Source organism: Sycon ciliatum, chromosome 1, assembly GCF_964019385.1.
Source record: "Sycon ciliatum chromosome 1, ocSycCili1.1, whole genome shotgun sequence".
Lineage (NCBI taxonomy): Eukaryota > Metazoa > Porifera > Calcarea > Leucosolenida > Sycettidae > Sycon > Sycon ciliatum.
The window spans coordinates 82,292,998-82,317,882 of NC_088643.1; the positions used below are offsets into that span (position 1 = coordinate 82,292,998).

Consider the following 24,885-nt stretch of genomic DNA (forward strand, 5'->3'; position numbering starts at 1 on the left):
TTTTCCCTAGCCCCTTTTCACTTCCCTTTCGTCTCATCCACCCTTCCAGGAAACTCCCCCGATAAGTATCCATTTACTTTTGGAGAATCCTTCAAATAAAGTCTAAATGAAAAAATGAAATGAAGAGACCACGTATACGTATAATGTGGAACTCATTCCAAATCCCGGGTTGGAGCGCACATGGTTCTTCTACAAAATTAATCTGGGGTCGAAACGCATCGTTTTGGGCACGTTTTGGGTACGTGCATAGACTATGATCTTGCGTCGTTTCCCTCCTTGGCCAAGATGCTACAGATACTACGACTCCTCCGATGATCCCCTTGTTACGCTTCACTTCGCGAGTTCGGACTCTTTTGTATTTTGTATTTTATTATATTTAAGGATTTCCCAAAGGCTTTGGGCCTGTCGAGGGGATCTCCTGCAAGAAGAATGAAATGACAGCTTTATGTAGAGGGAGCAGTTAATCGAGGATAGGCTAAGTTTTTCAAGTAAGTTTGTTGGAGTGTGAGCTAGACATCGGCCCAGTTACCATACAGTACCAGTGAGACTGCCACTGGGTAATAGTGGGTGCAATCACTGAATCAGAAGACCACGTAACCCCATACTATGGCCATAGGTCTTGGAATGATCACGGAAACAGTGACTTGCGCACAAGGACACCTACATAGTACCTGTGAGCGTGTGATCGACAAAGTGAGTGCGAACTCAGTGAAGTTCTCGACCACAACTTGAACGCTGAAGTCGTCACCGCTAGTAATAACAGAGCTAGCTGGTAGGGATTGGCGGATAATGCTCGAAATGGTGGCAGATTCTGCTCGAAAAGCTGTGAAATTGGCAGAACCATACAAACCTTATGGCGGGGAATTCCTCGAATTCTGCTCCATTTCTTTATCCACATACCAAACATGCATGAAACTTACCAGAAAAACTTACCGAATTCTGCCAATTTTTCTGCCGGCATTATGCCTTCTAGCTGGGGACTAGTGCATTTCTGCTATGTTACTACACCCAACGAGTCGAGTCCTTCATGCTTCACGTCAGGGAGTAGTAAAATCATACAGATCTTTAGCATTACAGTACCGGTACTGATTTACATAACCACAGGAGTGCCCTCCACCTCTGATCATCATACCATCTTCTGCACTCCCATCAGCCTATTCTCCGCACATCCTCACTTTGTCCCCTCGGCTCCATTCTGTCTTCTCTCCTCTCCTTATAAACTCTCATTGTGCCGCAGGCTCGCGGTAACGCCGAGACCACACGCATACCACAGGTCGGCGTATGTTGGCTTGCTTCACTTGTAGCACAGGTTCCTTCTCGGAGCCCGCCTTACTAGGCTCAGTTCCCATTTTTCTGTTGTCCTGTTACTTCTCTTCCGGGGCCTCTTCTTACCAGTCGGTCATGTCTTCCATGATGCACTCTTGTCTTGATAACCACTGGCATGGACAAGAGTCCATTGGGGAATGTGCACTCTTGCCATTGGTATGAACCCTGCTTGATAACTTACTACCAGGTACATCAGTGTATGATGATGACAGCATAAAATGTCACAATTGGAGGACACACTGCATTGACTGCATTGCAGATTGAAAACAGTGCCCGGCTGACTTCAATCAGAGGGTCCGAACTTCAGCAGCAGGGGCATGACCCCATACGGCTCATATCATCATAATTACATGTATGGTTGCAAGATCTGGACCCAACCCGTTACCGGTACCCAGCTGCAATCAGGAACAATGTTTTCAATGCAGTGTGTCCTCCGCCTTGTGAAGTGGCCGGGGGGGGGGGGGGGGGGGGGGGGATGCCATGAGTTCGAGCCATGGCTCGAAGCATCGCCAGCCAGGGGTAGTTGATACCTTTTTATTTTACTACTCCCGGCTTCTCGCCATCACGATTCATTGTACGATTCAGAATCATAAAGCTTAGTAATGATTAGGCGTAGCGAACACCAAGCAAAATGCACCGTAGTGAAGCACCGGCAGACACAAGACTCAAGACAAGAGCAAGGAGGTGCTGGACATGACCATGGCATGATGTCCTGACAATGATGACATGATGACGCTGGCACTTCTTGCAAGGTATCCACTGACAATCACGTGCCAACAAAAACATGTAGTACCTTGATGACATCATGACGTTGTGATGAAAAAGAACAAAAATGAAAAATACTGCGAGTTTGAAGAGAAGTTCTAAGTCGAGTAACAGGTAACCATAATACATGTGGTTGTCTTGCTCTGTCTTCTAACAGTAACAGCTTGAGATAGTACTCCCCAGGAAATTTCTGTTACCTTCTGGCAGTGTTTCTACAACATCTTGTTGGAGAATGTCTTCGTGCCGTCCCTCTGTTCTCCTGGCAATTGCTTTGCTAGCCTCATTCTCTGCCAATTGCCTTGCATTTCGGGAGAATTGGTGTTCCGAAGAAGTACATGGTGGGAAGAGGACTGGTGGTGCTTTCCGTTCTTTCTTGCCGCATGATTGGAAGACTTGTGGTGACGGTAGTGCCGGAGACCCGCTATTCCTTACACCACTCCTGAAGAATGGCTCAATCGCCGAGGCAGTGGAATTGAGTGCTGTCCATGGCGTTGGTGGTGTAACCAGTTATTCGGGATATCTTACTGTCAACGAACAGTACAGCAGCAATATGTTCTTCTGGTTCTTTCCAGCCCAGGAGAACCCAGAGGATGCTCCAGTCCTGATGTGGCTGCAGGGTGGACCTGGTGCTACATCTATGTATGGCTTGTTCGTAGAGCTTGGCCCGCTAAAGGCAACCGCCAGTGGAAACATTGAGGATATGCCAATAACGTGGAACAAGAAGTACTCACTGCTGTTTGTTGACAACCCAGTCGGAACTGGATTCAGCTTCACCAGCAACGATGCCGGATATGCCAAGAACCAGGACGATGTTGCCAGGGATCTCTACTCCGCACTGACGCAATTCTTTTCCATCTACACCAAATTTGCCAAGAACGACTTTTATGTTACCGGCGAGTCGTATGCTGGTAAATATGTGCCCTCAATCAGTGCCAAGATTGTGGAGGAGAATGCTCAGAAAGAAAAGCCACTCATCAACTTCAAAGGAATGGCAATCGGTGATGGACTGACGGATCCGTTGAGCATGAATAAGTACTATGCCAATCTGATGCTGCAGACCTCACTCATTGACACCTTCCAGGCATCGCATGTGAGCGAGGTGGCGCAAAACATGACGAAAGCGATCCGTGCGCGTCAGTTTGTCAGTGCTTTTCACATGTTTGACGACCTGCTGAACGGCGATCTCATCAAGTACCCGTCCTGGTACAAGAATGTCACCGGTACCACTAACTACTTCAACATTCTGAGGAGTACCTCACCTGCAGACTCGTCCTACTTTGTCACTGCACTAAACCGGGATGAAGTGCGCAAGGCCATTCATGTGGGAAACCTACCCTTCCACATGGGAAACACTGTTGAGATTCACCTCCTGGCCGACGTGCAAGACTCCGCTTTGGAGCAGTTCTTGACCGTCCTGAAGAGCGACAAGAATTACAAGGTCATGGTGTACAATGGCCAGTTGGACATTATCGTCGGCGTTCCTCTCACCGAAGGCATGGTGTCTGAAATGGACTGGGCTGGCAAAGAGAAGTTCTACAATGCTGCTCGAAAGATCTGGAAGGTCAACAGCACCGACGCCGAGGTGGCTGGTTACGTTAGGTCCGTCCTGAATTTGATGCAGGTGGTCGTGCGCGGTGCTGGTCACATGGTTCCCCATGACCAGCCAGTGCGTGCCTTGGACCTCATCAGCCGCTTTGTCGATGACTTTAAGCCAGAGTAGAATGACATTGCTGCCCAGAAGATCAAGCAGTCTGCGGAGGTAGGGGGGCCTAATAATGAACTGCTCGGTACGTTGTGTACTTTTAGAAGCATTAGTTTACTGGGTCCTGGCAGCCAGACTGTTTCGAATCGCTCATGATTTATTCCCCCTGCCCTACCCCCACAACTCCTTGCCATTGTATTTATGGTACCGTCTTCTAAGCTGCCTCTTCTTGGAACAAGTCTTGGATGAGCTTTGTAATTGTTCATGGGACATCTTCCTTCTTTCAATTGTGTGTGTGTGTGTGTGTGTGTTTTAGGTCCTTGTGTGAATTTTCGGCAGCTACTTGTAGTTAGAATGTTTGTTATTTTTATGAGTCCTTGACAATGTGTAGAGCTCACCCAGTTCAGAGCATGTAGCGCCAGAACTGTGTGTGCTGCTCTTTTGTTTAAGAATGCTGCTCATGCTGCTTGCTCGCTTCAATTTGTTTTGTTCATTCTGCAGTGCTGTATGCGCTTACTTATGCAGCATCTCAAATCTCGAGCACAGGCTGACGATTGGATTTTCGGACAACAGTAACTACATTTTTATTGGTACGTCACTTTGTATTGAGTGCTGGACATTCTGATTGTCCCTACGTTCCGCCTCATCATGAAACTAATGATCTTAGGCCACGGAGCGGATGTTTGTGATTTAAATTCTGGTCGGGTGGCCGGGTCTGTTTTTCTCTTGAACACGGCTTGTTGGTGCCACCATTCTTGTGCATGTGTACAATGTACTTCAATGTGCATGCAGTCTGTTGTACTTAAATACAACTCCCTACTGCAGGCAGTAAGTGGATCAACGGCCATGACCCTGGCCGTGGCGGTGTGTTGCGAACAGAAGTTTTTTGCTTACATCATTGTCCCCTGTGGTCATTATTGGGTACAGTCAGACCTTGCTTTAATAATAACCGCACACATCCGTTTTCCACAAAAAATATCCGGTTAGGCGAGGGAACTGGATAATCAAACACACATACTGTATGTATGCATGGCATATGCTGTAAATCGGTAACTAACAATTTTCTTCCGGATGGCGAGGGATCCGGATAAGCGAGGTCTGACTGTACTGTCGAAATCCACTGGATCTTGGGAATAATGCCAGTACATTGTACTGAATGAGTATCTGTCCCCGGGGGGCAATCACGATTCCACGGATGCAAATGTTTCTGCAATTTTGGCGATATCTTGGAAATCCGCGTTTTTTTACATTTTACTGTCCCCGGGGGAAACTGCAGAAGAATATATCAAAATTCGCTGCACAAATTGCGGAAGATATTGACACGATTTCAGCAAAATTGTGGGGAATTTGCGACTGTTTTTTGGATACTTGCAAATAGATCGATCAATTTACCATTTTGCCTGCCAGAAAGCTAGCTGAGACTCCCTCGATTTAGACTAAGGCCTGTGGAGAATCCATAAATACAAAATACAAAGCTGCTTTAATATCTCTCATGAAAAAGAGTGTCAAGAGAAAAGGAGATTTATGTAATGTACTCTTTAAAAAAAACATGGACTCATGTGTCTGCTCCAGGATTTCAAACCAACCGAATACACGTGTACCTGGCACAACCATTGCAACCGGGTCAGAGCAGTACAACCATTGCAACCGGGTCAGAGCCGGGTCAGAGCAGTGTCCGTTCAAGTATGGCTACTGCATGTGCATGTGCATCAGGGAGTTGTAAATATTTTAGGGCTCCCTGATGTATGCTGAACAGGATCACGGGTGACCCGGTGTTCTTTTTCCAAACGAGTCCAAGAGCCCCCCCCCCCCCCCCAACCGTGTCGCTGACCCGGCTGACCCGGCTCTGGAGCAGACACTGGGGCTTGTGCCCTCAATTATGGTGCATGCTACACATACCGTAGTGTCTTGTATTAAAGCCTGTCTCATATAGAAGCCAGTCTTGAATAGAAGCCTGATTTTCAAGATGCACTGTCGGCACATAAGCCTGGTTTTAGTGTTGACGTACATAGAAATACCTGTCTTGTATAGAAGCCTGTCTCATGTAGAAGCCTGCAAAATTCCCCCAAAAAGTCTTATAAGCCGCGGCTTTTAAACACGACTTTACAGTATGTACCCACTCCGGAGTGATAAGAACTGAATCCATGTTAATGTTATGCTCACACACTTTGGATGTTTTCATGCAACAAAACTTCAACTTCTGAGTTCCTGTTCTCAGATTTTCCTGCCATGTCAAAAAAAGAAGAGAAGAAACCTCGCTTTCACTGCTGTGTTCCTTCTTTTTTCACCCTCTTTTCATCACCTTTTTTCTGAGGTGCCAAAGGTCCAGCCAGGACCCGCGGCATGGATCTGGGCAAAAGTACTGCATTCCGTAGAGTGTTATGTCACTCGCACTCTTCAAGTACTGAAGTAACACGTGCATGCACCACCATTTCCAGACACACAGAAACATGCGCACATGCACACACACACAAACAAACGACACTTGTACTTGCTCACTGCCAAAACTGGGCACATGCCCCCCCCCCCCCCCCCCGGCAGAGATGAGAGAGACTCAAAGGAAATCTTGGAAAGATGACTCAGTGTAGGGTATTGAACAGCCCGACGGTCACCCCCCCCCCCCCCCCCCCCCCCTGAAATCCCCAACTCTGGGTGGACTTGGAAATGACTGCACGTATGGGCTCACCACACCTCAGTAAGTGGGTGAGGACAGTGAAGGTGCAGAAAAAGGATTGGCGGTATCATGGTATCCGTCCTAGTGGGATCCAACTGCAGTTCCCCTTGCCCCCAGTGAAGCTAATACTTGGTAGTAGTGTGGGTGGCTAAATCAGAGTGGATCTGATATAAACTTCACTGGCACAACCAACAAAAGTGGCAGGTACAACAATACACCTTCAAGCAGCCGAGCCTGTTGGCCACAGACCCAACACTACAGTGTATGTGTGGCATAGTATACCCACCAACCGAACTCAGTAGCTGGCACACACATGCACACACACACACACACACACACACACACACACACACACACACACACACACACACACACACACACACACACACACACACACACACACACACCATGTACCATGTACCATGTACCATGTATACGCCCGTCGCAAGAGAAGCACGCAAATCTGCAAATGCACTGGATGTGCACCCACAGATTTTCTCTTATACAGTTATAGCAACGATAGCGAACAAGATCTGAATGAGACAGATCAAGACTTGCGCCAGATAACTGTCTAATCCACACAACTGGCGAATCCATGTGAATCGACCACCAATGCACACCTGGACCTGGTCTACACCACACACGCACATACGCACGCACGCGCGCACACACACACACACACACAAACACACACACACAAACACACACACACACGCTGATTATTTTGCACATTTTATTTGCATCACTAGGTGGTCATGTACAACGGACCATTTCATCAAAACACTGGACACAAAGTCATTAATTTTAGCATTATCTTCATCTACAAGTGAAGAAGTACTTAGTTGTCAGTCTGGCTCCAGGCTGTTTATGAACTGTATACTAATCAGCCATTCCCAATGGTTCAAGTACATGTAGATCCACATACAATGTGAAGTAATCCCTGCGACTCGTAGGCCGTTTCATAGTGCCGGTAGGTCCTCCTGCGCTGCAATGAGACCGGATGAAGTAGGTCACGGGATAGATCTCAGATGATGGAGTTCAAAGTTGACACCGCAGCACCACCATCTGTGTACTGTTACCGACGTCTTAGTAACTCTTAGACTATGGCCTGTGAGCCTGTGTCAAGACTAGACATGCACGAGTACAAAACTCAAGGCAAGAGTGCATAGCTCTTGCACTCTTGGTGCCATCGTTCCCACGGTCATCACTCGGACCTGCGGCTGATGGGAAGTGCTTCTCTTCAAGTGATCCTTCCTCCACTGGCGACCTGAGCATAGCTAGCAAGTAAGTAACAGTTGATTGGAGTACTCACTGGAGTCATTCCACTCCACTCGACATCTCTTCTCCAACATGATTCAGACTGTGGCGTATGCAAGATCGGCAGCCACGAGGATCAGAATGGGTGGAGGATATCATTCTGCGGATACCGTGCACCAGCACCGCACTGCGAAGATAGGACTGTGGAGAGTAGTACCAGGGAGTCGTATTTTACGACTCCCTGGTTAGTACAGTCATGTACTAGTACTAGAGTAGCTGAGTGACTCACTTCTGTCAAGTTCTGAGCAGCAAGGCAAGACCACCAGCGATTAGCGAGTCGTACAATCATGCAGTCATCTAGTGGTACTTCTTCGCTATCTTCTACTACTACTAGCTTGTTGATGGGTGTGGTGTTTTAAGCTCTCTGCCAGAACGATGAAGGCGCATGTAGCGATGGGTGGCTTGCGAGCGTGGTGCTGTCCGACTGACTATCCACGCTACCAATTCCATGGGTAGAAATTACACAGCTCTTCCGCACCAGGACTTCATGGTACTACGGTGTGCAGCAGCTAGAAGCATCGGAGAGATTCCAACAGGATACGTCTCTTCTCCGTGCTTTCTTTGATGAATGTAACAGTCTTCCAAGTGCCAGTGCTCTTCTGTTCGTCAGTTTCCAACCCGCTTTGTTGATGCACCAACTGCTGCTGCTGCTGCTCAAACTCTTCACCCGACGACACCGTTCAGTTGCGACCAACACGTGCGTGTACTTTGGACTTTGAACCGCGCAAATCATGGCTGGAATGACCAAAGAAGAGCTCATGAAGGTAAGCAGACAAAGCCGATGACTACGGCGGCCACAGTACTCAGGCAGCACAGTCATTGTCAGTTGTAACTAATACTTGTACTTGAAGTAATACTGTTCTACTACATGATCATCTTTGTGTTTAATACAGTAACACACTGATGATATACACGTGTTACATAATAGCGTTACTACCGTGCAGTAACGCTGTAGACCTACGTAGCACCGTCATCGATGTCATGTTGGTCTACCGGGCAGTATGGCATTATCAGTGTTTGCTTGATCTTCGTGTCTATGGCATTGACATGGTCAACTGATTTCCCATTGAGTAAGCCTAATCTGCTAAAGAGTTGGCCATAGTAGTACATGTGCATGATTGTATTGCAATCAGCATGACGTGGCTACAGGAAGCTTCTATCAGAGTCCTCTTCCTGCATGGTGAACTCGGGGATGTACAGTTGCGCTCACTGAAATCCGACCCAGAGTGAAAAGCTGGCGCCCTGGACCAGTTCCGATTACATCATTGTGGGTGTACATGTGTATGTCCAGCCGCATTCATTCCACGGCCAGGGCGTCAAGGGCCGTGCAAGTTGAGGGCGTCAGTTTTGCACTTTGGGTCGGATTTCAGTGAGCGCAACTGTAGGTGGGACTGAGGCTGCATAATGTGCATGTACATCATAATATTATTCCCGTAGCTATGCAGAAGACGTTACTTCAGTGACGTCTGGCGCTAGCCAGGGTCCACACAGCTTTAATTTGGTATTTGTTTGTTTGTGTGTTTGTTTTTTTGTTTGTTTGTGTCACGCCTGGCGCTATCCCGTATCTGTCCCGTATCTGTCCCGTATCTGTGACTACAAAGGCTCTACAGGATTGTACATAACAGCTGTCCACAATATTTGCGGGCTCCTGTATCTGTCCCGTACCGTACCAATATTCGTCGTATTATGTATACGACTCCCTGATGTAGAGGGAGATTTGGAATGAAACAGGGAGACGAGGAGGAAATTAAATTAGAATATACGCCGAATAGGTGATAGGATGCGTCAGCATAAGCAGCGTCAGCATAAACATACATGTACTTTGGAAGAGAGATCGCGTCGTCTCCAAAATAAGCGTGAACGAGCGATTCAGCGCCGGTCACAGGAAACGTCGGAAGAGAGATCCCGTCGACTCCAGAACGCCCGTAATCGGCAGAGTCCGCCGGTCCCAGGCAACGTCAGGACAGACATCCCGTTGAGTCCAGAACGCCCGTGATTGGCAGAGTCTAAGCCGGTCCCAGGAAACGTCAGGACAGACATCCTGTCGAGTCCAGAACGCCCGTGATCGGCAGAGTCAGCGCCGGTCCCAGTGAACGTCAGGACAGACATCCCGTCGACGCGCAGAAAAACTAAATCTGCAGCCTCTTTTGCCGTCGGACAGGATACATATTATAGGAGACTGTAAAGTTATGTAATGTCCAAATTTCCACGTGAGCAGCAGGTCACTCGCGTTGATTTTTCGACGTGCGAGCCAAATAACGCGAGCTGAACTTTCGCGTCGCAGACATCCCGTCGACGCGCAGAAAACTAAATCTGCAGACTCTTTTGCCGTCGGACAGGATACGTATTTTAGGAGACTGCTAAGTTATGTAATGTGCTCCACAGGCAACCATGCATTCGGCGTCGTCATTGGCTCAACAGGTCAATATACATGTATTACTACAAAAAGGCCAGAAAATCCGATTACTGTATTAAAAATCAACTAATTTTCGCTGGCGATTTAATTTCGCTGATTTCGCCGCTTGGTACCAACCGGCCAAAGTAAATCACAGGCCAGAGATTGTCATATAGGAAATTGATGCATTATTGAGCAATGGATGCGTGTGAGAGCAAAAATACCTATCGATTTCAAATTTGACGTGAAATTGCGGGTCACGTCGGAAATAACGTGCATCTTAACCTCTTTAATAGAGAGGTTTCTAATTTTCTCATCAGCCAGAATTTGTTGATTTACAGTATAAGGAGATAAAAAGAAAAGAAGGAGCAAACCAAAAGAAGATAATTATTAGAGAAATAACAATCCGCAATAAATTCTGCAAATACTTTTGCCTCAGTTCTTATACATGTACGATGAGCTAGGCAAAAAAGCATAAAAGCATAGCGTAGGGCCCTGAGCTTCCAAGCTCTCTCGTTATGACATACACGTAATACTATGAGCACTGTTGTCACATGATGTAGTCATCAGGGAGTTGTATGACTCCCTGATGTTCATAGCAGAGATGTTTACTTTCTTACGCATAGACCTACTGGACGAGCGCCAGCCAAATCCGTTTTCTTGGTTTGGGGCCACAACTGAGCACACATCCAATCACTTGGAAATGTTCGCGTACATGCATCTTACTATAAATCGTGCATACATAAACTGTATGGAGTACTGCCATGATTGTAGCAGACCAGGCATGACATACAATAGCTCTGTACGCTACGTGAACGCCTACACAAGAAAATACTTCGAAGTAGAGTTGCTTAGTTGAAAGTGTGTCATGTGCGCTCCAAAGCCGATTCCGCACGGTCGGTTAATTGATGTCCAACTGTACTACTAACCTAGTACTAACAATAGGCAATTATTGGTTCGACCAGGGAGAAACCCCTGATGATGCTTACTCTGTTCCTTGTCATTTGTCCTGTTGGTCATGCAGCACGTGTATGTACGATGTGCGGAGTGCGAGGAGTACATCACAGACCAGGTAAGTGGATCATGGTTTTAGTCTGCTTATATTTTTTTAAACAAGTCAGACAAAGACCGGGTACATACCAATGGCGATTGACGGTTCACATCATTTTCTCAGTTTCATTTTTGAATTTTAGAAGAAGGTGGCTGCTCCAAACGAATTTTATGGTCGAATAATGTGGCGGTAAAAAACAAGGTTGTCCTCACAAGCTCTCCAAACTCTCTCTTCTATTAAATTAAAAAAATCTTCCTACATGTAGATAAATTTCCCTTTTCATTCCCTCAAGAGTATCAAAATACTGAAGTAAGGAGATAATCATTTTGGAAATTGTCCGACTCGGGATGAATATTTTGAAAATGTTTCAAAGCATCATTTGATCACCCGCTGATATGCGCATATGCGCAGCTATGTTTGGGGTTATGTTGCAGGCACACTCTACCAGGCAGGCACCGTGGGTTGGTCAAAGACCATGATTGAGATACGAGAGGTACCTGGTTCAAGTCCTGCCTGGGAGCGGTTTTCCAGCCGTGCTTCTACCCACAGTCAACTGAGAACTTGTGGCCAGGCACAAGGGGTACATGGATGCGGCTAATGGGGTTTCTCGGCACTTGTGCCAGTGGTTGTAAGACTTATCCACTCACCCCCACCGTTAGGCGCTGCATCTGCCGCTAGGCTTTACCGGGTGTTAGCGGCCGTCATGAGTTCCCTTCGGGAACGGACACGATGATTTTCTTTTTTACTTTACTTTACAGGCACACTCTGAGATATGCTGATCATATGGTGATTCTCCCATTGGCCAAGGCTATTGTCTATTGGTACAGTGTGAACTGTGAAGACCAGCTAGTGGTAGTGACGTACCCGGTACATGTTCACTACTTCTGGGTTGTCGGTACATGTTGCCTCTGTATGTTCTACATATCTCTGTGTCCATCTTAGATTATCCGTCTGGAGGGCAAGCCGTACCATGGCCATTGCTTCTTTTGCCAGAGTTGTCAGAAGGAACTGAATGGAGAGTCTTTTGTGCCACCCAGCGAGGATCAGCCGGAAGTATTTTGCGTGGAGTGTCATCAGCAGTGAGTGACTTCTCGTCCAATCCATCTGTTTATTTTTTCAACATCTGCTGGCCTGTCATGCGGCCATCAGTAGTTTTCATAACATACCGGGCGGCCAGCCTCACCACAGATAATTGCATTATGAAAGTAGAGACATGGTCAGAAAGAAGGAGAAAAAGGGAACCGGAACCAGGACCGATTCCGCCACTCCTGGGTTGGACTCAGTACGGACACGGTAGAGCATGCAACTCCGGATCTCCGAGACGCCCTCTCAAAGACCGACTACCTCCACACCCTCAAAAGGTCAACCATCATGGCTGTATATTTATTGTTGCTATGGCTGCAAATAGGCCGGGCCGTCCGTAAATACATGTATTTACCTAGAGACGTGTATTGGGCGTTTGTGGGTGGGTGGGTTCGCCTGCAAGGCGTCTCTAGAAAATACATTTCGGAGTGCATGCATACCATACCGCATGTGTACATGTACATGTACATGATGTAGCACTGCTACAGCTAGTAGAGTATGTAGTCACAGTCTCTACTCCTAGCATCTATTGGTGTTGTATATATGTAGGACTCAGTATAGAGTCCATGCACTATATGATGTCCAGCACCCTATATAGAGTCCATTGGTCCAAAATCCACTATACAGAGTCCAGGAGTCCACTCAGTTTTGATCAGCTTCATCCTGCCGCGCAATCCCCTATAAGGAGTACACTTTTTCTACAAGTCCCCTATTCACGGTCCAGGAGTCCAGTTTATCCAGTCACGCCGTCCTCGACGTCCTGTGTGTTGTGCCCGAAAGAGAACAAACAACTTTTCAGTTTTGCTTGCCTCGTGGCAGCGCATTCCTTTCTTCACTTCAGCCATGGCTGCCAGTTCTGCTGTGCAGTTGCTGACAGTAATCTGTCTCGAGGTAACCAAAGAGGATAAGGAGACGTTCAAAATCAAATCTGGAAAGCGTCTTGTGGTTCTCTGAAGACGTGTCATCAGTGCGCGGGATGAAAGCAGAAATTGCAGAACGAGAAAAGTTCAGCACAGTTCAAATCTGACGAATCAGGTACAGTGACACTCTCTTTCGTTCGACACCACAAGGATCCCCTGTTTGGCTGGCCATTGATGCCAGTAAGGCGTTTGAACGGTTTCATCAGAGCGAGGGATGAAAGCAGAAAGCGGAGAACGAGAAAAGTTCAGCACAGTTCCAATCTGACGAGTCAGATACACTGACACTCTCTTTCGTTCGACGCCACAAGGATACCCTGTTTGACTGGACAAGAGCTGCCTGTACCACCGTGTCAAAAGGCTGTCCAACTACATGGCAGGACGATGACTGAGGTAAGGAAGCTTTTGCTCGTTTCGATTGGTCTGCTGTTCTGTCGTTATGCTTGACTTTTTTTTCCATTTTCAAGGATCGTATCGCGTTTGTTTGATGTTGCTTGAATGAATGCCCTAAAAGTAATCAACCACTTCGTAATAGTCCTCAAGGACTGCAAGGACTTTGCATCAATTGTATACGATCGTCTAGCTATCATCAATATTATTATTTTATTTCATGAGAAATGTATTTTTATCCCTGTGATAATTATGTGAACTCCACGACACTCGTCCTCTACTAGGCTCTAGTATGATGTCAAATACAATGGGATCCACAAACGCAGTGCCAGTGTGCTAGTAGTAGTAGTAGGAAGATTTCTTGTATGCCGATGACAAGAAAAAACTTCTCAAGCTAATACATGTACTCGTATTCCATGAAGTAACCGTTTTGATGTCACAAACATGACATTGTGTCAGTGAAACTGCCTCGTGACAACAAATCAGTGCATTTCCATCTTGGGGAAGATTGACTGACGGCAACGCTGTACAGATTGTTCAAATCATCGAATTTCAATTTAGTTGCAGTGAAGTGAAACACTGTGTACACTACATGTATGGTGGTGTGTCTGTGCGTCTTGAGTGTGCACGAACGATCTTATTCCTCGTATTACTAATAGATTATTGTCCCCACCGTCACCTGTTCACAGGTCTTTGAGTGGATGGATTTTCATTGAGCATCACATTCGTTGAGAACTTGGTAGTTGTGTGCTCCCATGCATCATTACGGTAATAAGCGTATCCTTGTGTTATCTATTTGTTGCAGGTGTGCTGATCTTCAGAAGCTTGCGGAACTGAGTGCTGCTAAACATTTGCATGGCCATGAGCAATGGTGAAGCTTGCTATTGTACTCTCAGCATGTGCTAGTAGTATGCTGACTACTGCACTATGTTACTCTCTTAGTCTTACACTACTACATGTATGTAAACGTGCGTGCACCCGTCCACGTATGCATTCGTTTCGTATAATTATTTGTTATCCCTCTTGACTTTACGTGTAAATGGGTGGACGTTTGCATGGCTGTTGGAGTTGCGTGTGTATTGTGTCTCCACTCTTTTCTTGGTGTTTTCTTGGCATTGTATAAGTTTGTGTGTGTGTGTGTGTGTGTGTGTGTGTGTGTGTGTGTGTGTGTGTGTGTGTGTGTGTGTGTGTGTGTGCGCGCGCGCGCACAATAATTTGAAAACAAATAATTCATCCTTGGCTCTCCATTATTCTCTTTCGATTCTTGGTTTTTTTCTAGGTATTTTCTTGGCGTTGTGTGGGTGTGTGCATGTGTGTGTGTGTGTGCGTGCACAATAATTTGGCAACACTACATGATTGAGATATTGTAATTTGCAGCGTCTGCAAAGAGACCACTTGATTTGAGGATGGTGTTTGTAGGGTTTTTCATGTAATGAAGTGGCTGCAGTGGCACCTCAATACTTATATTTTATCTTGAGAAGTGAATGATGTAAAGGATTAAAGGGAGAGGCCGGTTTCTGGTTAATATTCACTGCTTACAGCAGATCCTATGTCTAATTTCGAACTCTGGATAGGGGATGCCTAATTGGCTGGACTTTATACAGGGAGTGTTGTCCACATAAAGACTCCTTATAGTTGATTTCAAAGTTTGGACTCCATACAGTTGATTTTGGATCAATGTACTCTATATAGGGGTGAAGCCAATTGGCTGGACTCTATACAGGGAGTGATGCCCATCTTAAGTTTGAGCTCACAGTTGATTCCAAGTTTGGACTCTGTACAGTGGATTTTGGACCAATGGACTCTATATAGGGGTTGGACATCATATAGGGGCTGGACGCTCTACTGAGTCCAACATATAGACTATAGAGACTACAGCGCTGAAGAGAGCTACTGTGTGCAAGTAGTATAGCAGTATACTATATCATATTGGCCAACCCTCCCGGATTTCCCGGGGAAATCCCGGGAAATCAACACTACTCCCGGGGTCCCGGGGATTTCAAGCAAACTCCCGGAAAAGTCACAGTTTTGTCTGATACAGGATTTTCCTGAAAACTCCATGGATTCGCCCCGAATGTCCCGGTTTTTGCAAAAATATGTACGGTGCCCATTCGCACTTGAAACTGTGCACGGTACTTTCAAGACCTGACCAGTCTAGCCTGCAAGATCTGCACTGACAAAGTGACAGGCGGACGCCGACTTATCGAACTGCACTGCAGGGTCGAACTGTACTGTACTCAGATCTGCAGAGTCGAACGTTTTTTTGGTGGGAAAAGCTCTTTTTCACTTGTTTTCGTGCCATCCAGGGATTTTGAGAGAAATCCAGGGATACTGCATGTCTTGTCAAGGGATTGAGGTTTCGGTGGTTGGTCAGTATGCTATATGAGTGTGCAGTATATACTGAGACTCACAACGGTGACAACCAATGCATGTCTGTGATTCACTAAGCCAACATGCTTCAAGCACTGGTCAGACTTACCATTTTTCTCTTGTTTTTATAATCATGTATGTACATTGTGTCAGACCTACATCGCCATAATGTGTACATGTGTGCCATGTTTGTGCTTGACCTGATGTACTGTATATGTGTGCATAGTATGTGTTATTATGAGTGGTATTATCTGCATTTTTGGGGTGCGTTTCTGGGGGTGGGCGGGTGGGTCAAGAAACTCCCGTTAGACGTCTCTAAGCCTTACGGTAAATGCATGTATTTACAGACGGCCCCTTCGTACAATTTGAGAAACAATGGTCACGGGTAAAAAGGTAAACACGCGCCTGCCCACACACCCCTGTCTTAGCTGCAAAGTTCTGGCAACAATCGCCCCTTCTCTCGCCACCATCATCAGTTTGCACATGATGCTTAGTTGATGCACAGGCTCCAGTGATATCAGCATAGCAGGCTTGGACATCCATCAGCGCTAGGCCCAGAGACGAGTACACAGCGGCACCCTTGGCTCAGATTTCATTCCACTCAGGCCTCAGGTCTACCACAACGATCAGTGACTATTGAAATTTGCTGACTTGCCTCCACAGATGATGATTAACAATATGTAGCTAACTTGAGGGAAGATTCCACCTTCATGACTTCACTGAAATCTGTCCTTGTCCATCTTGGAATTTCCTTTTGTAGGCGGTTTTCTCAGCGCTGTACCAAGTGTGGGAAAGCAATACTTCCAGAGAAGGTAAATCACTTGTGAACGGAGTCATTCGCAGACACCGAGCAACTAGTAGTTATTTCAAGCGTTTTCTCGAGCCTACCATCAGGAAAAAATCACCACAGTGAATTGCAAGTAAGCCAACAAGGGGAATTCTGTGGTGAGTGATGATTCTTTCCTGATGATAGCCACGAGAAAACTTTTGAAATAACTACTTGTTGCTATGTGTCTGCGAATGATTGCGTTCACATTTTCTTATCCTTATTGAATTTTCTGTCTCCTCGTCGCCTCTGTCACTTGGCATAGTGTTAGCATTTATGTCGAAGAGGAAAAACAGTATCCTTTACTGGTGTTTGCACCTTTTAGTACAGTATTCAATGATTGTCTGTCAACCCCCCCCCCCCCCCCTCCTTGCACACATGCACAGCCCCTAGTTCAATTTTGGCAGCTAAGTTCATCCTATGGACGTCAATGACAGATGTAGAATGCCTTATTAGAAACAGCATGTCTACACTGTTTTCATCGCACGGTATTGCTTCAGGGAGAATCTGAATCCAAGATGCTGGTGTTCCTCGACAAGAACTATCATATCTGCTGCTTCAAATGTCAGGTATGGCCACTCCATTTCTGTTTGCCGCTGTGTGGGCTTGCCCGAAATATCTACTGCCATCTTGATGCATGGGTCATCCCTTGTGCACCAATCAGCTTAGAACTGAATGAAAGAGAGAGGGGGGGGGAGAGAGAGAGAGAGAGAGAGAGAGAGAGATAGAGAGAGAGAGAGAGAGAGAGAGAGAGAGAGAGAGAGGGGAGAGAGAGAGAGAGAGAGAGAGAGAGAGAGAGAGAGAGAGGAGAGAGAGGAGAGAGAGAGGAGAGAGAGAGAGAGAGGGGAGAGAGAGAGAGAGAGAGAGGGGGGGGGGGAGAGAGAGAGAGAGAGAGAGAGAGAGAGAGAGAGAGAGAGAGGGAACGGGGGGGGGGGGGGAGAGAGAGAAATAGAGAGAGAGAATGCCGACTACTGCGGCAACGTTAAAAAAGGTTTCCTAAGAGACAAAATGTGAAATCAGACTCTAGAACAAGCTCTTCACAAGCAACTTTTCCACGGCTACACGCGCTTCTGTTGCCTTCTCTTCATTAGGCCACAGGAAGAAAATAATTTTTCAGAAATTGTAGTTCTGTTGTTTGTGCAATGGCAGCAGGAAACATTTCCTCAAAAGCACAATTTATAACTTGAACCACAGGCCCACGTACGTGTACATTGTAAGGGTGTTGAAAGCTAATAATCGAATAAGCTGGATGTACACTGTACACACATCACTGATTGAGCATGATGATAAGCACTACACTCACAAACTACTGAAATGCAAGTGCCAGTAGTACAGTAAAGCTTGGGCTTGACGGCATTTCCGAGGCATGACAACAGATCAATAGCAGCCGAAAATGCTGCCTGCAGCACAGTTTTTCCAGGGTACCGGGTTCGGCTACAGAGACATGTGGGAGCCAAGGACATCTCGTTCTTGTCTGCGCTAGTGTTGTTACATGATTATTCAAGCTGCATTGTATTATGAATTGCCGGGGATTGCTACTTGTCAGGTAGCAGCACTGGCTTATAGCTGCCGAATAGTCACACTGAACACCTTCTAAGTACTGCTCACTGTTTGCTGTGACAGGATTGCAGCTGCAGTCTACGCGCAAGCGACGGCGAAGGCGAGGGCTGCTTTCCTTTCCAGGGTGCTCTCCTCTGTCGTACATGCAATCAGCTACGAGTCGAGGAGTACACACGGCCATAGTGGCGGTAGTTCTCACCAGCACTGTGCATGGTTTTACTCCTACTGATGTGTATGCATACCAGCCCCAGAGGTTGCACCATGCCCTCATCGCTTTGTACTCCTGTGGAATACATCATAAACCAGAAACATTCGATGAGTATTGACGTACGTGTATTCATAAAAGCGCATCCATTTCTAATGTTCACCATTGACATCATTATGATTCATGTTATAATTACAGTATTACACAATATGCAACAAGCAGAACACGCTACATTTTATTCCAGCCGTGCTTGGTACTGGCTGGTTGCTGGTGTGAGCAATTCCAGTCAGTCTAGTATTTCCAATAATGCTTTGAAGTACAAAAAAAACCAAAAGCCAATGTAGTTATGGGGAAATGAATGTGCAAGTGAGTTCAGAAATAGTTCTTTAAAATTAAAAAAACAAAAGAGAAGTCCAGTCGACCACATTGTGATATTCGAATGCAATGTACCAAGAACATGTATATCATCTGCACTGGTGCTGGTCTTATGTAATCAAGCATGTGCTATTTGGCTATACATAGATTTCGAATTCATAACAAGTTCTGTTAGAATGATAAGAAAAAACACAAGATACTAAACAAATAGTTCGGGAGGCTCAACTGAGCTATTAGTATTCGCACACAAAAAATGATACTGTCAGCTTCGTACTTGTAAAAGCAAGGAGTTGAAAACAAAAATCGCAAGGTAAAGAAATTTAGAACTCAACTGACTTGCTTGCACCAGTTTATGTTCCAATGGCATCATTGATCAGAGCAAAGGGAATAAGGATTTGAAATTACACAATTGATCACAATGACTTGCACATTTTACTTCTAATAAAATGATAGTAAATGCACGTTTCACACTCAGCAGCTTCAAATTTCACTGCGCTATCTTTTACGTGGTTGCTTGTGTCTCCGAGGCTTCAGATTTCGAGCTCTAGCGGCTATGTCTTCCCCAAGGTCTTCATGAGCGGGGTTATCAAATTTTCCAGCAAAGTGAAAACTTCGAGAACCTGTGGGTCTTCTCTGTTGATTATTCTGACGTTGTGGGCCTGGACGCTGACCATACTGTGGCTGATTAAACGACTGTGCACCCTGAGACTGCATCTGTTGGGGCTGCATTGGATACCGCTGGAGGTTAGCCATGGCCGCCGTTGCTGGTCCTGGCACTAGCAGAACAGGTGGTGGAAATGAACCCTGTGGCTGTGGTAGTGGAAGCGGTAACAATGGTCTCTGCTGTGAAGCCGGCATGTTTGCCTGTATGTGAGCTGCCACGGCCAAAAAGTGAGGCGAAGCTCCTTGCATTGGTGGTGCTGGAAATAGCAATGGTGATGGTGGCACAGTTGCTGGTTGTCCCGGGCTATACCGTGGTGGTGGAACCATTGCCGCCATCTGAGGATACGGCGACTGTGCAGGATGTTGTTGAATTGGTGGTGGACCCATAAGTGATGTCATCTGTTGCATAGGATGTGACTGCTGTCGCTGGAAAACCTGCCGTGATGCATTTGGCACATGCTGCTGCTGCTGCTGTTGTTGTTGCTGTTGTTGTTGCTGTTGTTGTTGTTGTTGTTGTTGTTGTTGTTGTTGTTGTTGTAGTTGTTGTTGTTGTTGTTGTTGTTGTTGTTGTTGCTGTTGCTGTTGTTGTTGTTGGTGGTGGTGCTGCTGCTGCTGCTGCTGCTGCTGTTGCATTGGTGGCACAGCCTGCATCGTGTGTTGCACTTGTTGCTGCTTCTGTTCCTGCTGTTGCTGTGGTCGCAGTTGTTGTTGAGATTGTGGTAGCGGTTGTTGTTGCAGTGGTTGTTGGAGTTGCTGGTGATGTTCTTGTGCCTGTGGTAGTTGACGATGCGGCTGCGGTTGTTTTTGCAGGTGGTGTGACTGCTCTTGCTGCTGTCGTTGCTGTTCATACAGTTGCGGTTCACTCTTCTGCCGTTGTAGCTGCTCTTGGTGCTTCTGCTGCTGCTGGTGGTGGTGGTGCTGTTGTAGCTGCTCTTGGCGCTGCTGCTGCTGCTGCTGCTGTTGTAGCTGCTGCTGCTGTTGTAGCTGCTCTTGGTGCTCACTTTGTGAAAGATCCTGGTGGAAGCGATGCTGGTGATCCTTCTGCTGCTCTGTCTGACCTTGCTGTTGCGGCTCATACTGTGCTGTGGACATTTGCTTCCCTTCCTCTTCCTGCAACTGGTGGCGTTTCTGCTCCTGTACATGACGTTGTTCATTTTCGAGAAGCAGCTGTTGATATCCAAGTAACATCTGATCTCTGCTGGGAACAAGCTCAAGCTCTCGATTCTGGTAAAAGGCATGTACATTCCTCCAGTTTTTCATGAATTCCAGCAGACGTTCCATGATATTGATCTCTGCAAGTTGCCAAGCCAAGCCGTTTGACGCATCGGCAAGGGCAGTTTCAATGCGGCGAATGCACTCGTGAAGCGGCTTCATTTTGGCATCAATCATATCCTTGATGCCTTTCTCTGCGGGTGTCTTTGGCCGGGATATGACTGTTTTCAATAGGCATATGGCTGGAACAATTTCCAATGCCACTTGTTTGTACCGTTCGAAGCAGTTCTGTTGTTGGATATGGTCTACCGACGCCATGTGTTCATCTTTCTGGCTCAACGTGGGAGTTGATCCACTGTTTGTCTGTCTTTGCAGAGCCTGTAGGCGACCGAGTCCTGACTTCGTGAACGGCACACCACACACTGTGCACACATTATTGTCCATGCCGTGTGGGATGATGTACTTCTGCACAAACTGCTCAGCATTTTGCTGCACAGGGGGAAGATCATTGTCAGTTGAGGCCCTTGCTTGGCTGAACATAGTTGCTTGCCCTTGTAGTTCAAAGTTCAGGTCGATATTCTCCGATTCATTCCACGGTTCATTCTCAATAGCGTCTTCCTCTGCTGGTTTCATCTCATCACCGCGATCTTCATTGTCCAAATCATCGATATCTTCTTCTTCCTCCTCAAAGCCTTCAGTCATCTCGTACTCATCTTCAGCTCCATATGCAGCATCGTCACCGCTGACCCCATCATCTTCATCGGGCTTAAAGTCAGTCGGCAGCTGTGCACTCATGCCGTCCTGCTTGCCTTCGGCTTCCGAGAGGGATACATCAATTCCCTCAGGGACAGCTGGTGTGGTGTCATCTAGTGCTCGTTCACTTCTGTCCATGTCATAGCTGCTTGTGAAGCCTTGCCGTACGACATTGTCTTGATCTGCGGAGTAGTCCAGTACACCATCGTCTTGTTCTCCCGAGTAGTCCACCGCAGAATAATTATCTCCTTCTGGCTGTTCTTCACTCGCTAGGACCATTTCTGGGGTGTCAATATCTTTTTGGTTTGCATCTGGCATTTCACCAGGACCAGGTGAGACAATACTTGGTAGTTCCTCGCGTTCTCCATCAGTTGCACCATCAGCGACTCTTACACCAGTTTCAGCAGCACTGTTTGATAACTGTGCCTGCTGATTGGTTTGGTTTGCTAGAGTTTTGTCCACGAAACTTGGCTTTTTGAGCCATGCACTCTTGTTTGATGGTGCACCTGGAACAATAAAGGATTGTTGTGGTCGTGCTCTGGTGGTGTTCAGTGGTGCTAGAGACTGCTTGGCCTTGGAAGGTTGTTGCCTGGATTGCGCTGAAGGGATCCTCAGTATCACAGCTTTCTGTACACGCCTGCGGGACTGGGACGTGTAGCACTTGATTGATTTTGTGAAGAAAACGTCCTTGATGGGGAAGAACTTCTCAAGGCACGACACGAGATTATCGAATGTCATCTCCAAACCAAATTTGATGTCAATTAGTAGTTGACGACAACGGCAAGTTCCTCCTGTGAATGGTGAGCGCCATTGGTTTGCTAGCACATCATTCGCAACAACTCGTGCCTTCTCAAACAGTCGCTTGGCAAATTCCGAGGAAACAAGACTGTTTCTGGCTGATGCCTGAAGGACAACCATCAGTACTAACAGAAGATAGCGTTCCAGAAGGTTTGTGTCGCTCGAGAGGTGCTGCTTGGTTGCCTTCATGATTGCCAGAATATCAAGGTTCTGTAGTCGGCCCACTACGACAGGGATGACCTTGTTGCCCAGATTGTCAGCTAGGGTTTCAATGTTAGTCGTGTCCATGGTTTCGAAAACAGACTTCCACGGGATGACATTTTTGGCTACGACCAGAGTTTCCCAGCTTTGTAGGCAGTCCAGGTACCATTGCGGTATGAAGAAGGGATTCTTGTACCGCTCTCTCATGCGTGTAGCTGTGAGAACGGTCAGCGTGAAGATGCGTTCCAGTAGGAAAAGCTCGGTAGCAAGATCAACTGATCTAGGATTTGACTGCGATGCTCGGAAGCTGCTGTAAAGCACGGTCAAGTGTCGAATTGCTTCAACGGGATGAGCATCACAGTGGAGTGAATGCAGATGAGATTGCCAGAAATTGACCTTGACGTTGAATAGAGGGTAGTCGTCCAACAATGTGTCACTTTCCAGGATCCCGGCTAACATGGAGGCCTTGAGGTACTCTCCCAGGCCACGCTGCTGTGCGGTCACACGTCTCTCCTCAGAAACCATGGCACTCAATCGATCTTCCAGTCTTGCTCTAGCTTCTGGTTTGCCACGGACACCCCTCAGTGCCGAGGCGGAGACGAGAGGGAAGTGGACGCGGGTCTCAAGAAGAACTAAGTTCATCAGATCATCAATTTTCTCCCATTCCACACAGTCCCAAGCTGTTACTTGCTGGACATACTTTGTAGAGAGGCGAGTCTTGTAATTCTCCAGGGTTGTTTTCACTTGGATCAGGTTCCCAAGGAGGACCAGGACTGTCTCAAGGTGCTGATGCCTTTGGTTGCATTTCTCATGCAGTCCATTGAGACAGTGTGCGCAGGGCATATGGTTCTCGATAGCTAGCACCAGGCACTGTGGGAGATAAACGTCGCTCTCGGCATCGGTGTGCCCGTGGAAGGTAGCCAGATGTTCCGATTTCTTCATGTAGTACTCGCCTAGTTTGCCGTGGATTTTCTCGACTGTGGATTTTTCGGTGATGTCCTTGATGCCCAGTGCCAATCGACTAGCAGGGCCGTAATGGAACTTCACTTCACCTGTCCCGTTAATAGAATACTCGAGAAATCGTTCAACATGATCCGTGTACCATGACACACTTGGTTGTCCTCCGGAAAAGGAGGCTGCCAGGCTGAGAGTCAGCGACATTGACTGGGTCAGAAAGTTGAGGTACTTCACTTCTCCAACATAGTCAGCTACGTACTTCCACTGCTCCTTCATCAGACACACTGCTTCAATTTCACCAGCAAACTGCCGACGATGGGGAGACGACCGGAAGGCCATGATTGCGTCTTCGGCACGACGTTGACATAGATGCACCTCTCCTTCCAGAATGTTGTCTTCAGTTTGCCTAGCCAAGTCAAGAGCAGATTGCAGGTGCATTGCGCGCTGTTCATCATCCAAAGATGTCCGGCAGAGTAGCAAGTGGCACTTGCCCATCACTGACTTTGCAACTGCACTGCGGGTGTCATCCTGGTAAAGCTCTATGGCTTGCTGGAAATGGTTGTGGTACTGGAGCAGCTCACCAGCTGCCTGCTGCTGGCCATTTTTGACAAGTACCTGAACAGCTCTGTCCACTTGACCATGCTCCGAGAGAAGCGTGACCTGCATATCCCACGGCAAGTCTTCCATGGCTTGCTCAAGGCCATCATCTCGGTTCTCTTTGAGACATTGCTGTGCTTCACAGTAGGCAATGTCCTCGACCGTCTGATCAGGTTCTTCCACTTCATCGCCAATGGTGGGATTCTGCTCCTTCAAAAGCTCGAAGCTCTTGCGCACTTCTCTTGCTTCATGGTGTCGACCGTTTCGTGTCAGTAGATCAATGGCGGACTGGTACTGGTGGCCAGTCTGGAAGCAGCGAACTGCCGCAGATATGTCACCAGCCTGCTTGTACATGTAAGCTGCTCCGATGATCTAAATCACAGCAAAACAAAAACAACAGGTGCAGAACGCAGTTTGTTCAAGGATTTGCAAACTCCACTGACGCCTTCTGCACTTTGCTTAAAGGGGAAGTTAAGGCAAAAATTAAAATTTCACCAGTTGTAGTCATCGGGGTGCTGAGTCGAATGGTCTTGGTCCGAGAAAGCTGAGACGCTCCCTTCCTACTTGAATCCCAATCGAACTCGCGCACTTCCACCGAAACTGGGTGACTGCGCCCTACTAGATGGGGATTTGTATGCAAAATGTCACTAAAAGCGCCATTTCGTTCTTATAAAAGCACGGATGACCGCGATTGGCCCATAAGTTGTAGTCTTTTGGACGCTGAGTCGACTGGTTTTGGTCCGAAAAG

At 46.9% G+C, this 24,885-nt stretch overlaps 3 protein-coding genes across 3 annotated transcripts in view; 2 read left to right on the forward strand and 1 right to left on the reverse strand.

Moving 5' to 3' along the window:
- The first annotated feature begins 2,166 nt into the window (after positions 1-2,166).
- Positions 2,167-4,524, forward strand: LOC135805865 (probable serine carboxypeptidase CPVL). The gene is made up of 2 exons (XM_065319983.1): positions 2,167-3,850; positions 4,295-4,524. The coding sequence occupies exon 1, from the start codon at positions 2,324-2,326 to the stop codon at positions 3,809-3,811; it is 1,488 nt and encodes a 495-aa protein (XP_065176055.1). The 5' UTR covers positions 2,167-2,323; the 3' UTR covers positions 3,812-3,850; positions 4,295-4,524.
- Positions 4,525-7,304: 2,780 nt separating this feature from the next.
- Positions 7,305-18,824, forward strand: LOC135805867 (thyroid receptor-interacting protein 6-like). The gene is made up of 6 exons (XM_065319986.1): positions 7,305-8,548; positions 11,204-11,251; positions 12,173-12,309; positions 16,751-16,802; positions 17,317-17,385; positions 18,440-18,824. Exons 1-6 carry the CDS (start codon positions 8,516-8,518, stop codon positions 18,557-18,559), a joined length of 459 nt encoding a protein of 152 aa, XP_065176058.1. The 5' UTR covers positions 7,305-8,515; the 3' UTR covers positions 18,560-18,824.
- The window catches only part of LOC135805866 (uncharacterized), a 28,221-nt gene continuing 22,023 nt past the window's right edge, over positions 18,688-24,885 (reverse strand). Inside the window, exon 13 of the mRNA XM_065319985.1 lies at positions 18,688-24,509. Within this exon, the coding sequence (XP_065176057.1) occupies positions 19,452-24,509 (5,058 nt within the window). The 3' untranslated portion in view covers positions 18,688-19,451. The remainder of the gene's footprint in view (positions 24,510-24,885) is intronic.